The following is a 15031-nucleotide window of genomic DNA, read 5'->3' as shown; positions in this document are numbered from 1 at the left end:
TTACAAGAAAATCTTTAAATAGGACTTCTTGGGACACCTGGGTGGCTCAGCAGTTGAGTGTCTGCCATTGGCTCAGGGCGTGATCCCGGGATCTGGGATGGAGTCCTGCATCAGGCTCCCTGCATGGAGCCTGCCTCTCCCTCTGCCTGTGTCTCTCCCTTTCTCTCTGTGTGTCTCTCATGAATAAATAAATAAATCTTTTTTAAAAACAGATAGATAGATAGATAGATAGATAGATAGATAGATAGATAGATAGATAGATAGATAGGACTTCTTCCCAAAGATGAGTCCATGCACAGGGCACCTGGGTGGCTCAGTCAGTTTAACATCTTTTTTTTTTTTTTTGAAAGAGAGAGAGAGTACACACACAAGCAGGAGGGGCATTAAGAAAGGGAGGGAATCTCAAGTAGGCTCCGTGCTAAGTGGGGAGCCTGATGCAGGGCTCAATTTCATAACCCTGATATCACAACCTGAGCCAAATCCAAGAGTTGGGACACTTAACTGACTCTACCACCCAGATGCCCTGAGCAACTTTTTTTTTTTTTTTTAAGATTTACTTACTTAGCACAGAGAGGGGTGGAAGAAAAGGGAAAGAGAAACCTCAGCAGACTCCTCACAGAGTTCAAAGCCCCAGTCAGGGCCCAATATCATGATCCCCAAGATCATGACCTGAGCCAAAACCAAGAGTGGGACACCCAACCAACTGCACCACCTAGGGCTCCCCCACCAGTGTCCAAATCTTGATTTCGACTACAGTGATCTCAGGCTCATGGGATTGGGCCTCCACATCCTCTGTGCTCAGTAGGGAGTCTGCTTGAGATTCTCTGCCCACCCCCAACTCCTCCCACCCTGCACTCTCTAAAATAAATAAATCTTTTTTAAAAATCTGATTCCATGCACAGGAATTTTTATTTTTATTTTTTTTAAAGATTTTATTTATTTATTCATGAGAATACACAGAGAGGAGAGAGAGAGAGGCAGAGACACAGGGAGAGGGAGAAACAGGCTCCATCCAGGGAGCCCTGGGTCTCCAGGATCATGCCCTGGGCTGTAGGTGGTGCTAAACCGCTGCACCACGGGGGCTGCCCACACAGGAATTTTTAAAACAGCCCCTACTTCTAGCAACTTTATTACTTCTTTACCTCAATCAAAGCTGCTTAAACAAGCAGACATTTATCAGCTTTTTTCCAATTCAGTGATTTCCCTTGATATTACACAATCAGTAGTGTTTTAGAGCTATTCCCCTTAATGTCTAAGAGTTAACTATCAAGTCAGAGAAAGACAAATACCATATAATCTCACTTACATGTGGAATCTAAAAACAAAGAACTTGAACTCATAAATACAGAGGAATAGATAGGTGGGGGGGGACAGATGAAAGTGATCAAAAGTTACAAACTTCCAGTTATAAAATAAGTCATGAAGATTTAATGTATAGCATGGTGACTGTAGTTAATAATATGGTATTATATATTTGAAAGTTGCCAAGAGAGTATATCATAAAAGTTCTGATCACACAAAAAATTTCTAACTATGTATGGTGATAGATGTAGACTTACTGTGGTGATCATTTCACAAAATATACAAATACTGAAAAAAAAAACAAATACTGAATCATTATGTTGTATACCTGAAACTAATATAATGTTACATGTTAATTAGATCCCAATTAAAAAATACACCATTTCAAAACAAAAAGAGTTGACATCATAAAAATTAAAACAAATTATGACTACTTCAAATATACACAGCATTCCCAGAGACTAACATACCATCCTAAAAGATGAATATTATCAATAAGTCTACATAGTTTAATTCATTACAGCAAATATAAAACTTGCTAGTTCAAGATAGACACTTTATTTCTAGAGGTTATATTCCTTCTTTATTTTTTAAGTAAGCTCTATGCCCATCATGGGGCTTGAACTCACAACCCCTAGATCAAGAGTTGTGTGCTCTACCCAACTGAGCCAGCCAGATGCTCTAAAGGCTATATTTGAAACTGAATAAACTCAAACAAACTGAAGAATAAAAAACATTTGCATTGGAATGTAAACTCCATGAGGACAGGGATTTGTGTTTGATCCATTGATGTAATCTCAGTACCTAGAACTGTGCATTATGAGTAACAGAAACTCAAATACATGTCAAACCCAAACCTGATTCCCACCACACCACCCTATGCCATCTAGTAAAATGCTGGTCTTTGAATACCAATGAAATACTTCACAACCTGGGAAACCAATCGCTCTAACATTTGTAGATCGTTGTCTTAAAAACCGTTTCTCAGACATTCATATTAACTTTTTCTAATTTATTTTTTTAATATATTTTATTTACTTATTCATGAGAGAGAGAGAGAGAGGCAGAGACACAGGCAGAGGGAAAAGCAGGCTCCATGCAGGGAGCCTGACGTGGGACTCGATCCCGTGTCTCCTGGATCAGGCCCAGGGCCGAAGGCAGCACTAAACCACTGAGCCATCCAGGCTGCCCAAATTTTTGTAATTTAAAAGGATATCGTCCTACCATTTTTCACCTAGTACTGAAATTTGGCTTTTAAATAAATCAGCACATGAAGATAAATACTCCAAAAATAGGACCAAAGATCTTTTTAAAATAGGCTATTATGGGGATCCCTGGGTGGCTCAGCGGTTTAGCGCCTGCCTTTGGCCCAGGGTGCAGTCCTGGAGTCCTGGGATCGAGTCCTGAGTGAGGCTCCTGGCATGGAGCCTGCTTCTCCCTCTGCCTGTGTCTCTGCCTCTCTTTCTATGTCTATCTTGAATAAATAAAAATCTTTTTAAAAATAAATAAATAAAATAGGCTATTATGATGCATTAAAATATAATTCAAGAGGGCAAATACACCACCTTCAGCCCAGGGCGTGATCCTGGAGACCCGGGATTGAGTCCCACATGGGCTCCCTGCATGGAGCCTGCTTCTCCCTCTGCCTATGTCTCTGCCTCTCTCTCTCTCTCTGTGTGTCTCTCATAAATAAATAAAATCTTAAAAAAAAAAGATGGCAAATAAGTATATGACATGATGCTCAACATCATGTCATTAGGGAATTGCAAATAGGAACAACAATGAGATATCACTACATTCCTTTGGTCAAAATCAAAAACACTGGTATTGTTAAATACTGCTGAGAATATGGAGCAACATGAACTCTCATGCATGGCTGAGGGGATTGCAAAATGGCACAGCCACTTTGGAAGACAGTTTGGCAGTTTCCTATAAAACTAAAGATACTCTTACCATATGATCCAGCAATCATACTACTAGGTATTTACACAAAGGAGTTGAAAACTTAAGTCCACACAAAAACCTGCACACAGGTATTTATGCCAACTTGAGCCATAACTGCCAAAACTTGAAAGCAACCAAGACGTCCTCTAGTTCATGAATGGATAAACTTTGGTCCGTCCAGACAATGTAGTATTATTCAGCACTAAAAAGAAATAAGCCATTAAGCTATGAAAAGACATGGAGGAATCTCAAGTGCATATTATTAATGAAAGAGGCCAACTGAAACGATTACATACTGTGTTTTTCTAACTATATGACATTCTTTAAAAGTGCAAAAATATAAAGACAGTAAAAAGATCAGTGGTTGCCTGGGGTTGGGGGTTGGGGGTAAGAGGAAGGGATGACTGTGCGGAGCAGAGAGCATTTTTAGGGGCAGTGAAACTATTCTGTATGATATTTTAATGGTAAATACATGTTATTATACATTTGTCCAAACTCATACAATGCTCAACACCAAGAGTGAACCCTAATGTAAACTATGGACTCTGGGTAATTATGATATGTCAATGTAGGTTTATCAATTGTAAAAAATGTACCACTCTGGAGGGAAGTTTTCCTAATGGGAGAGACTGTGTATGTGTGTGATCAGGAGGCATTATGGGAACACTATGCACCTCTCCTTCAATTTTGCTCTGAACCTAAAACTGCTCTAAAAAATTGTCTTAATAAATATATATTTTTTAAAAAAACATAAGAACGTACAACACCAAGAGCAAGTCCTAATGCAAACTATAGACTTTGAGCAATAATGATATGTCAATGTCAACAAATGTACCAGTCTGGTGAGGGATGTTGATAATGATGGAGGCTGTACATGTGTGCTGGTAGGGTATGTATGGGAATTTTTGTACTTTCCCCATTACTTTGCTACAAATATAAAACTGCTCTGAAAAAAATAAAATTTATATATAATATTTCAACAGAAAAATTCTTTTTTTAATTTATTTTTTATTGGTGTTCAATTTGTCAACATACAGAATAACACCCAGTGGTCATCCTGTCAAGTGCCCACCTCAGTGCCCGCCACCCAGTCACCCCCACCCCCTGCCCACCTTCCCTTCCACCACCCCTAGTTCATTTCCCAGAGTTAGGAGTCAACAGAAAGAAATTCTTAACATAACTTTCATGACAAAGTAACAGGTATATTTTTACTGCAAGGAGGAGACAAAATTAAGTATTTTTGTAAAACATTTACTCCAGGTAAGATTTTCACTCTGCCTGAAACATCATGGTAATCTTAATTATATGCTTATTAAGATAAAAAATCTGGCTGTTACCATAGAAATTACCAGGGATGGTTAGTGCCTCCATGATTTGAGCAGTTATACCTGTTGGGCCACTTAATTCTGAACTTACAGGTTCATGTTTAACAGGGAAAGGCTAAAAATGTCTACATTTGTTTTATTTTTTTTTTTTTTTTTTTTTTTTTTTTTTAATTTTTATTTATTTATGATAGGCACACAGTGAGAGAGAGAGAGGCAGAGACACAGGCAGAGGGAGAAGCAGGCTCCATGCACCGGGAGCCTGACGTGGGATTTGATCCTGGGTCTCCAGGATCGCGCCCTGGGCCAAAGGCAGGCGCTAAACCGCTGCGCCACCCAGGGATCCCTCTACATTTGTTTTAAAGAATGGCTAATACACTCATGGGGAAATGCAAATTGAGGTAAATGGAGCATGCACATACACATCAAGATACAACACACCACACCACACCATACCACACATCACCAAAATGGTTGGTAAAACAGGTGACTGCTGAGTGCTACCTTTGCTTGAATCTCTTCTGATTACATTTCCCTGTCCAGGATGCCTTTGATGTTCATTTTTACCTGCATGAAGAATACTGGACTATTGCAATTATATTAGGTTAATTGGGAAGGATGTATTTTATTTTGCTGGACTGAATAACAGAGCTTAAAGCTCTGAGAGATTTACTACAAGCAATCTTCTAGGCATGTCCCCCTTTGCCAACATCTGAAGCAGTCTTCTGCAAGCAGGTTTCAACTGGACATCAAGAGTATAACATCATTCATGCAAATGCACTGTGCCTTGGGTTCTTTCTAAATCATATATACTTCAAAGGAGCGTGTATTTTTTCTAACACCAGGAAAGTCCCCTCCCCAATTCCTTAGGAGTGGGGAACCAACACATTCACATTTAGCATGTCCGCTTTCTCTTATCACAGTACATGTATTACTGACTACAAAATAGGTCTTGGCAGGTGCCCAGCTGTCATTTACTTGCTGTGTGGCCTCAGTCACTCATTCCTTTTTCAGTTGAAAAGTTGCAAGAGCATTTAATAAATTTATATGGTTGGGAATATTCTGAGGGCCTCAAGTAATGGCCATGGTTTGTGTTTTAATACACTCACTTTTTTTTTAAGATTTTATTTATTTATTCATGAGAGAGACAAACAGACAGAAACACAGGCAGAAGGAGAAGCAGGCTCCCCGAAAGCAGCCGGATGCAGGACTCGATTCCAGATCCTGGGATCACGCTCTGAGCCAAAGGCGGACGCTCTACTGCTGAGCCACCCAGGCGTCCCAAGACACTGACTTTTTGTGTCTACCTAGTTCAGCTCAACCACAAACAGCAATTGCAGAACTTTCTACATAGAAAAGACTTCTTTAAAAAAAAAAAAAGGACTACTTAAGGGCTAAACAGCCATGCTAAGTTCTGTGAATACTAATTACATTTTCAGAAATCCTTTCTAAAAGGTGAAAGAGGGGATCCCTGGGTGGCTCAGCGGTTTAGTGCCTGCCTTTGGCTCAGGGCGAGATCCTGGAGTTCCAGGATCAAGTCCCACATCGGGCTCCCTGTATGGAGCCTGCTTCTCCCTCTGCCTGTGTCTCTGCCTCTCTTTCTGTGTCTCTTTCATGAATAAATAAATTAAATCTTTTTAAAAAATAAGATAAAAGGTGAAAGATTACAGAGTGGCTAAAGTTATGCTCACAGACATATAGGCATATGCATGCTCCAGCAGCATAAAGCAGTCTTAAATGGTAAGAAAAACGACCTACAAACACAGTGACATTGTAACTGAGCCATAAAATCCTCACTAATCCTCTGAAACTAGATTTTAAAATACCACTTCCCACTCCAAATATTCAATTGATGTTAACTTTTATACTACTGCTTTCAAGAAAAGCTTCATTTCCATGCACCCCTGTGTTTATATTTTATAGCAGCATTCTTACAACAGCCATGATATGGAAGCAGCCTAAGTGTCCATGTCCATCAATTGATGAATGATAAAGATGTGTGTATATGTTTATATATGTATATGTTTATACACACACACACAACGAAATTTTTTTTCGCACAATGAAATATTATTCAGGCATCAAAAAGAATGAAATCTTGCCATATGCAATGACATGGATGGAACTAGAGTACAACGCTTAGCAAAATAAGTCAGAGAAAGACAAGTACTATATGATCTCACTCATATGTGGAATTTAAGAAACAAACAAATGAGTAAGAGACAAATCAAGAAAGATACTATTAACTATAGAGAACAATCTGATGGTTACCAGAGGGGAGGAGTTGGGGGGATGGGTGAAACAGGCGATGGGGATTAAAGAGTGCGCTTGTCCTGATGAGCACAGGATGATGTATGAAGTACTGAATTACTATATAGTACACCTAGAACTAATATGACACTGTATGTTAACTGGAATCAAAATTAAAACTTAAAAAATAATTGAAAAAAGCTTCATTTCATGTTTTGGGCCTGATTTTAAGAATCTTATCAACATGGGACGCCTGGGTAGGTCAGCAGTTGAGCACCTGCCTTCAGCCCAGGGCATGATTGGGCTCCCTGCATGGAGCCTGCTTCTCCCTCTGCCTGTGTCTCTGCCGCTGTCTCTGTGTCTCTCATGAGTAAATAAAATCTTAAAAAAAAAAAAAGAATCTTATCAACATGAAAGCCTGGTGACATCAAAAGACGATGGTTATCAAATAGTCTTTCTCCGAGCTCCAAGGAAAGCACAAAACAAAAACAGCATGTGCTGTGGATCATCCCCTCCTCCTCTTCCAGGTATGGAGCAGCTAAAAGGAGGTAGCTGTGACACACATTACTTTCCAGTTCTGTTTCAAGTGCATGCAATAAGATGGGAAACTACAGCTGTCTCCTATGCTGGACCTCTGGGGTCTATCTCTGGCCCTAAACAGTAAGCTTGGCTTTGCCTTGACTGACATCCTCTTACAGCCCTTTGTCCCTGCTCTGCAACGTGTTAAGGCTTTCCAGTTTAATATCAATATTCAGAAGTACATTAGTGAGCAAATACATATAGTAGATATATATATATATATTAATACGTACATGGGGCGGACAACATTGAGTTCTGGGCCCCGCTGTATACACACACACACTTACCTAAACACACACTTGGAAGTTCAAGTTCCAGCAAGGCACCCTGAGCACCTACCCCCTTCCACCCACCCAAGGGAGGGAAAGGCAGGAGCAGCGAGCAGAGGTTAAACCAGACACCAGCCAAAACAAACAGCACTTCCAGAACAAGGCAAACTTTGGGTCTGGGCGGCTGCAGAGCCCCAGCAATGGCCGGGGGAGGGGAGGGAGCGTCAGTCTGTCTCAGGGGAGGAAGACGGGGAGCGCACCCTCCAGAGCTGCGGAGGAGGCTGGTGCTCCCTGGGGGACAAGGGCGTCGCCGCCATCCCCGACTTCGACCTGGCCGAGGCCTCCAGGTCCTTGAGCAGCCCTATCGGCCCACCTCGCCCCCTGATCTCCACAGAAATGGTCCCCACAGACAGGCGCCGGCTGAGGGCGCGGGGACATACCTGGTGCAACGTCTCGGCGGGCAGCTGCGACGCCCGGAACAGGTCGGCCACGGGGCCCGCGGCTGCGGTGACGGTGCCGGGGACGGTCCTGGCGGCCTCAGGGGGCCCGGACCCGGGGCCCCCGCCTGCGGCGCCGGCGCAGCGCGCGAACAGCTCGGAGTAGCACTGCTGCTCGCCCTCGCTCAGCAGCAGCGGCGGCCCGGAGCCGCAGCCCCCGCCCGCCGCTGCCTCCATGGGGCCGGGAAGGGGGTCCGGCGAAGCACCGCCACCGGGTAGGGAACAGCTGCCTCCGCCTCAGCCTCCGACGCCTGGGTCTCGGCCTCGGCCGCCGCCACCGCCCCCACGCCCCGCAGCTGCCGCGCCGCCGCTTCCTCCCGGCGCGCGCCGGCCCCGCCCCCAGACTTGAATGTTGTGCCTCCGCCGCGCGGCACATGGAGACAGGCGCGGGGCGAACCAATCGCAGCCTGGGATCGTGCCCCGGCCCCGCCCCCGCCGTCCGCCCCGCCCCGCCTCGCCCCGCCCCGCGCCGCGCCAGGTAACTAACTCCGCCGGCCGCCCGCCCCGCCCGCGCTGCCCGGACCGGGAGGCCGGGGGCCAGCGCCTGACGCACCCCCGGAGCCCCGCAGGGGCGCCTCCGGCTCTCCGCCCTGGCTGGGAAGGGAGACGACTAGACCCACCTGGAGCATGGCGCTTTTCAGGGGGCGGAGAAAGCTGTGGTGGTTTTTCCCTAGAACTGGAGCAGGTGCGGCGCCCTTCGCAGAAGAGGGGGGAGACAGGAGAAATTAAGCTTCCCTTTTTGCATAGTGCGCTTCTGTCCTGAAAAGCTGGAGGACAGAGATCTCCAGAAGAACTGCTCGCAGTGACTCCGCTTAGCATTCATGGTGGAGATGAGGTTAGGCTACTTTCTCAGGTATGGCTCATACCTGGAGTTGTGCCTTAAAAAGGAATACCGTCAGTTAGTGTTAAATACTAGAGTGATAAGAGTGAAAAGGGGCCCTGGGAAGAAGAATTGCATATATATATATATATATATCATATATATCACATATATATCATATATATCATATATATATCACAAAGAAAAAATGAGTCCAGAATTAAGCACTAATAAAAAATACAATTTCAAATTTAATAAACAGACATATATAAACCTTTCACCCCAAAATAATTTTACTTTAACTAAAAACAAACACTATCTCAAGAAATAGCACTGATGATAACAAATATACTTTGGTATGTTGGTCAAACTAAAATAAGGAGGAAGGACAAGACTGAGAAAAAAAATCAACAAATGGTGAAGGGGGAAGAAATACATAAGAAATAGATAACAAAAATGATTAGAGTGCCTGGCAGGTTGATTAGGTGGAGCATATGACTCTTGATCTTAGGATCATGAGTTCAAGCCCCACTTTGGAAATAAAGTTTACTTAAGTAAAACAGGGGGTTTTTTAACAAAAAAAAAAAAAAGAAGAAGAAGAAGAAGAAGAAAAATTATGTCAATCCATAAATGGTGACCAGAGTAAGATTTCCCTTTTGGAATCTAAGGACATGAAATAGAGAAGAAGATCCACTCTAAAAGCAGGAAGTTCTCATCTCTTCACTAAGATTTCCTTATACCACATTTTGCTTTACAGCTACCAGGAGAGAATTAAGCTTGTGGACAAGAATACAGAGAGGATAGGTAAGTAAGGAACAGCAAAGACTATCTTAGCTGGGGAATTACCATTTTAAAATCTCACCACCTCCTGTATTTTCCAAACTGTGATAATTTCTAAGGAAAACTGGAAGCCAAGAGATCATGTTTACGCCCTTCCTACCTTTTTAGTTACATCCTTGGGATTCCCTGAGAATCACCCACTATTCTTTTTTTTTTATCACCCACTATTCTAACAGAGGTTAGAAAGGGACTCACCCTTTGTGATAAAAGCCAAAACCTACTTTCCCCTGTGACACCTGGAAAAAGAAATGTGAGATATAATAATCCCTAATATTCATACAGTTCAAAGCTACATTATCTCATTTAAGACTCACAGTAACTCTCTGAGGTAGATTGGGAAAACATTTTCATCTTCATTTTGCAGATGAGAAAATGGATGCAGAAATGGTGTGATTTACCCAACTGAATACTAGATTCGAAGCTGCTCTTCATTATTCAACTCAGTTTAATAAATTTGACAGATACTCATCAGCACTGCAGATCCTGCTGAAATGCATAGAAAGCCTTACATCTGTGCCTATCCATCAAGCAGCACTTATTGGTAGAACAGGAAGTATTAACTGTGTCCCTACGGGGGTACTGTGAGGGATTAAAAAAAAATACAAGACGTGTTCCTTTCAAGGAGTCTGCAGCTTCACTGGAAAAGACAAAACTAACACAACAAAGAAAAACAAACAATAAAAGACAATGTATAATTAAGTGCTAAATCGTGTACCCCAGGCTAAGCGCTGTGGGAGTTTAGAGAAGAGAGAAAATCCAGGAGCCAGAGCCCAGCCAGGAAGGCTTAATGAAGAAGGCACCCAGATGGATTATTGACAAATCGGAGGGACTGGGGGAGGTAAAAGGAAGGACAAGAGAGGGAGGCTCACAGAAGAGGGAGGAGCCCCAGGGTTGAGGCGCCAAGACAGTGGTGAGTGTGAGACAGCAGACTGGCATGGGAGGGAGGGAGATGGCGGGTAGAGGTGGGGGGAGAGGGACAGCCTCTCTGGGGCTCTAGGATCCCAGAGGGAAGGTGCTCAAATGGAAGACAAGAGACAGAAGTGACCCAACAAGAGTTACATTTAAACCCAGGATGCAGGAGGGGAAAATGGCATTTTTTAAATGTTTTAATATCTAAGGAATGCCAAGTACTGTTCTTTATTTCAGTAGTTTTTTGAGTAAAAGCAATAGTGATCACACTTTAGAGTTAACACAGATACGAATGTAAAAACTAGAAACACTCATATCCCTTAAGGCTGACGGTAAACAAGAATTTTTTTAAAGATTTTATTTATTTATTCATGAGAGACACAGAAAGAGAGGCAGAGACATAAGCAGAGGGAGAAACAGGCTCCCTACAGGGAGCCTGATATGGGAATTGATCCCAGGACCCTGGGATCACAACCTGAGCCAAAGGCAGATGCTCAACCACTGAGCCACCCAGGTGCCCCAAACAAGAACGTTTTAGAAGAGAATTTCTTTTTACTTTTTACAATTCTAAATTTACACACTTGTTTGGGCTCCATCATAGCAAAAGGCCACAATGATAATATAGTTGACCTTGAAACAAGGCAGGGATTAGGGGCACTGAACACTGTGCAGTTGAAAATACACATATAGGGCAGCCCTGGTGGCGCAGCGGTTTAGCGCCGCCTGCGGCCCAGGGCCTGATCCTGGAGACCCTGGATCGAGTCCCACATCAGGCTCTCTCTGTATGATGCCTGCTTCTCCTCTGCCTGTGTCTCTGCCTCTCTCTGTCTCTATGAATAAATAAATAAAATCTTAAAAAAAAAAAGAAAATACACATATAACTTTTGACTCTCTAGGAACTTAACTAATAGCCTCCTGTTGACCAGAAGCGTTACCCGATAGCAAACACAGTTGATTAACATATATTTTGTGTATATATTACATACTATATTCTTACAATGAACTAAGCTAGAGAAAAGTGTTTTTAAGAAAATCATAAGAAGGGCACCTGGGTGGCTCAGTATGTTAAGTGTCTGCCCTTTGGCTCAGGTCATGATTCCAGAGTCCTGGAATCAAAACTGGCATCTGGCTCTCTGCTCAGTGGGGAGTCTGCTTCTACCTCTCCTTCTGCAGCTCTCCCTGCTCCTGTGCGCTCACTCTCAAATAAATAATCTGTGATCTTTTCTTAAAAAGAAAAGAAAATCATAAGAGAAAAAACATTTACAATACTGCACTGTATTAATGGGGAAAAATTCACAGATTAAGTGGACCGGCGCAGTTCAACCTGTGTTGTTCAAGGGTCAACTGTATATCAGGAATAGCCAAGAGACAGTCTTGAAGTTTTGCTTTTTCCTTTTAAATCCAGCATCAGTGCCCTGTATGAAGATGGCAACTAAACAAACTCAGAACAAAGTACTGTTTGCATGTAGGGAAGAGTTTCCTAAAGCAGGGGTTGCAAAACTAGGACCAGTTGCCTGGTTTTATTTTTATTTTATTTTAAGAGAGAGAGAGAGAGTGGAGAGAGAGGCAGGGGAAAGAGAGAGATTCCTGAACAGGCTCCACGCTCAGCACAGAGCCCCATGCAGAGCTTGAGCCCACAGCCCTGAGAGAATGACCTGAGCTGAAATCAAGAGTTGAATGCTGGGATCCCTGGGTGGTGCAGCGGTTTGGCACCTGCCTTTGGCCCAGGGCGTGATCCTGGAGACCCAGGATCGAGTCCCACGTCGGGCTCCCGGTGCGTGGAGCCTGCTTCTCCCTCTGCCTGTGTCTCTGCCTCATTCTCTCTCTCTCTCTGTGACTATCACAAATAAATAAAAATTTAAAAAAAAATTAAAAAAAAAAGAGTTGAATGCTTAACTGACTGAGCCACCCAGGCACCCCAATAGTCTGGTTTTGTATGGCTCATAAGCTAAGAATGGATTGTACTTTTTTTAAGTAAACTCCACACCACACATGGGGCTTGAATTCATGACCCTGTGATCAAGAGTCTTGAATTAAAAAAAAATAAAAATAAAAATAAAAAAGTCTTGAATTCTATCAACAGAGCCAGCCACATGTCCCAGGTTGTACTTTCTTTCTTTTTTTTTTTTTTTAAGTAGGCTCCACTTTTTTTTAAATAGGCTCCCAACCCAGGGCTTGAACTCACTGACCCTGAGATCAAGACCTCACCTGCGATCAGGAGTCAGACACTTAGGGCACCTGAGTGGCTCAGCCGATTCAACGACCCACTCTTGATTTCAGCTCAGGTCATGATCTCTGGGTCCTGGGATCAAGCCCCAGGTCAGGCTCTGCACTCAGCGGGAAGTCTACTTGAGATTCCCTCTGCCCCTCCTCACCTCTAAAATAAATAAATAAACCTTTTAAAAAAAGAGAGAGAGAGGCTTAACAGCTGAGCCACTCAGGCGCCCCTTGGGTTATACATTTTTTAACAGTTGAAAAATAGTGCTTTCTGTACACTGAATAGTATTTCAGGACATGTGAAAATTGTATGAGGTTCCCATTTCAGTATTTGTAAGCAAAGTTTTACTGGAACACAGCCAGGCCCCTTCATTCATGTGTTGTCTATGGCTGTTTTCACACTAAAATGGCAGAGTTGAGTCATTGCTTAACGTCTCTGGACATTTACAGGAAAAATTTACTGATTCCTGTTTTATAGTATGGAGACCTAATCTTTTCTTTTCTTTTCTCTTCTCTTCTTTTCTGAGACCTAATATTTTCTGATACCTACAGCCAATTGATAGGATACCCGGGCAGGAGAACTATACAGAATTCTAGCCAGCTTCTCTGATTTTCATGAATGATATTGAGAGTCTTGAAACTGTATCTCAAAGACAGTGAACTTTAAGAATTACTTAGTGAGGGACTGACCATTGTAAATGCTAAATAATCACTTGTTTGACTGATTTTTTTTTCTGGAAGTGAAGAAAGATCTTTGACAGTGTGAGAGGGAATCTTATTCCCCTGGCCGCATTTTTTCTTGAGAAATTTCCTCTCTACTCCCCAGGAGGGAGTATGATGAAGTAACATTGGCACTTCTCCCAGCTCCTCTCATTTTTTCGTCTCTAAGGAAGTGATGGAAGAGTGAAGAAACTGATCATTCCTGATTCTTAACAATGTTGTCTCTACCCCTGTCTGTCTCTATCTTTCTGTCTCGCTCTATCTCTGTTTCTCTTTCTCTCTTCCCCAACACCCCCCCTTCAACCTTTCTCTCTCTCTCCACCACCAACACCCTTGAATTCTGTTGCCCTCAGAGAGGACTCCATTCTACCCTATTTCACATAGAAAGCACCCCTAGTGTGGGGCCACTCTCCATTCCCATTTGTGGGACTTGATGGGTGTAAGACAGCAGTGTCCTTGCAGCTTGCCAGGTAAAGGTCTGTTTTGTAGACTCTCTCTCTGAAGTGGAGAAAGAAGAGGGTAGGGAAAGTAAGAAGCCTGATTGTGGCCACAAACCAATCTGAGTCTCCAATTCAATTCCAGAGACAGTAAAGCTGATGTGAGCCACATGGACGCACCCAATTCATTCTGCACTCATAGAGAAAGAGAGCAGCTGGAGTACTTGGCCCCGGTACACTCAGCAAACCTCTAATGACAATGAATCTTACAAGTTATTGTCTCCCATAAACCAGTTTTGAACATTAATGAAATTATATCCTATATCCACCCTAGTGTGTGTGTGTGTGTATGTGTGTGTGGAGAGAGAGAGAGAGAGAGAATGTGCCCTCTTCCTTCCTGTAGCAATTCCATCCTCTGAAGCAAAAGCTTAACAAATTGAGAAGGTGGCTGTTCCCAAGCAACAAACAGCTTATTGTCAGTAGCCCTGCTGGCCTCTTAGGTCAGGTATCAGATGGTTCACCTCTCTCCATGGTGGCCCTGAGAATGGCTGAACAGAAACATTAAAAAGCTTTCTGTGCACTGGGCAAGTCCAATGGTTATGTCAGACAAACTGTAGCCAACAGTTCTCACCACTTGTTGACAATAGCAAGCTGTCTAACCTTGAGAAGGCAGCTTCCTGCTTGGTTTCCCTGAACTGGATTTTGGATAATAATTATCCTAGCCAGGGACCCCTGAGTGGCTCAGTGGTTGGGCATCTGCCTTTGGCTGGGGTCGTGATCCCACAGTCCCCCAATTAAGTCCCACATCGGGCTCCCTGCATGGAGCCTCCTTCTCTCTTTGCCTGTGTCTCTGCCTCTGTGTGTGTGTATGTCTCATGAATAAATAAATAAAATCCTTAAAAATAATAAGAAGAATTATCCTAGC

General features: G+C 43.1%; 1 protein-coding gene and 1 long non-coding RNA gene across 11 annotated transcripts in view; one reads left to right on the top strand and one right to left on the bottom strand.

The window, feature by feature from the left end:
* The window catches only part of REPS2 (RALBP1 associated Eps domain containing 2), a 231657-nt gene extending 223242 nt beyond the window's left edge, over positions 1-8415 (bottom strand). For 2 of the 9 annotated variants that reach the window (XR_005386165.1, XM_038586909.1), the window contains exon 1: positions 8107-8415. Coding sequence is in view for 8 of the 9 variants with exons in the window: in XM_038586909.1 (XP_038442837.1) it covers positions 8107-8340 (234 nt within the window). In the remaining variant the exon portion in view is untranslated. The remainder of the gene's footprint in view (positions 1-8106) is intronic. The other 7 variants (XM_038586910.1, XM_038586911.1, XM_038586912.1 and 4 more) reach the window with 5 other exon arrangements.
* Positions 8416-8687: 272 nt separating this feature from the next.
* Positions 8688-10729, top strand: LOC111094907. Of its 2 annotated transcripts, none has more exons than XR_005385904.1 (3): positions 8688-8848; positions 9741-9787; positions 10188-10729. It is a non-coding gene; the product is annotated as an uncharacterized LOC111094907 (long non-coding RNA). The 2 variants fall into 2 exon arrangements; XR_005385905.1 differs by having other exon boundaries at positions 8688-9016.
* Positions 10730-15031: the final 4302 nt, after the last annotated feature.

Source organism: Canis lupus, chromosome X, assembly GCF_011100685.1.
Source record: "Canis lupus familiaris isolate Mischka breed German Shepherd chromosome X, alternate assembly UU_Cfam_GSD_1.0, whole genome shotgun sequence".
Classification (NCBI taxonomy): Eukaryota; Metazoa; Chordata; class Mammalia; order Carnivora; family Canidae; genus Canis; species Canis lupus.
The sequence above is the reverse complement of the archived record's forward strand: the minus strand, read 5'-3'. Positions and strand labels throughout refer to the sequence as shown.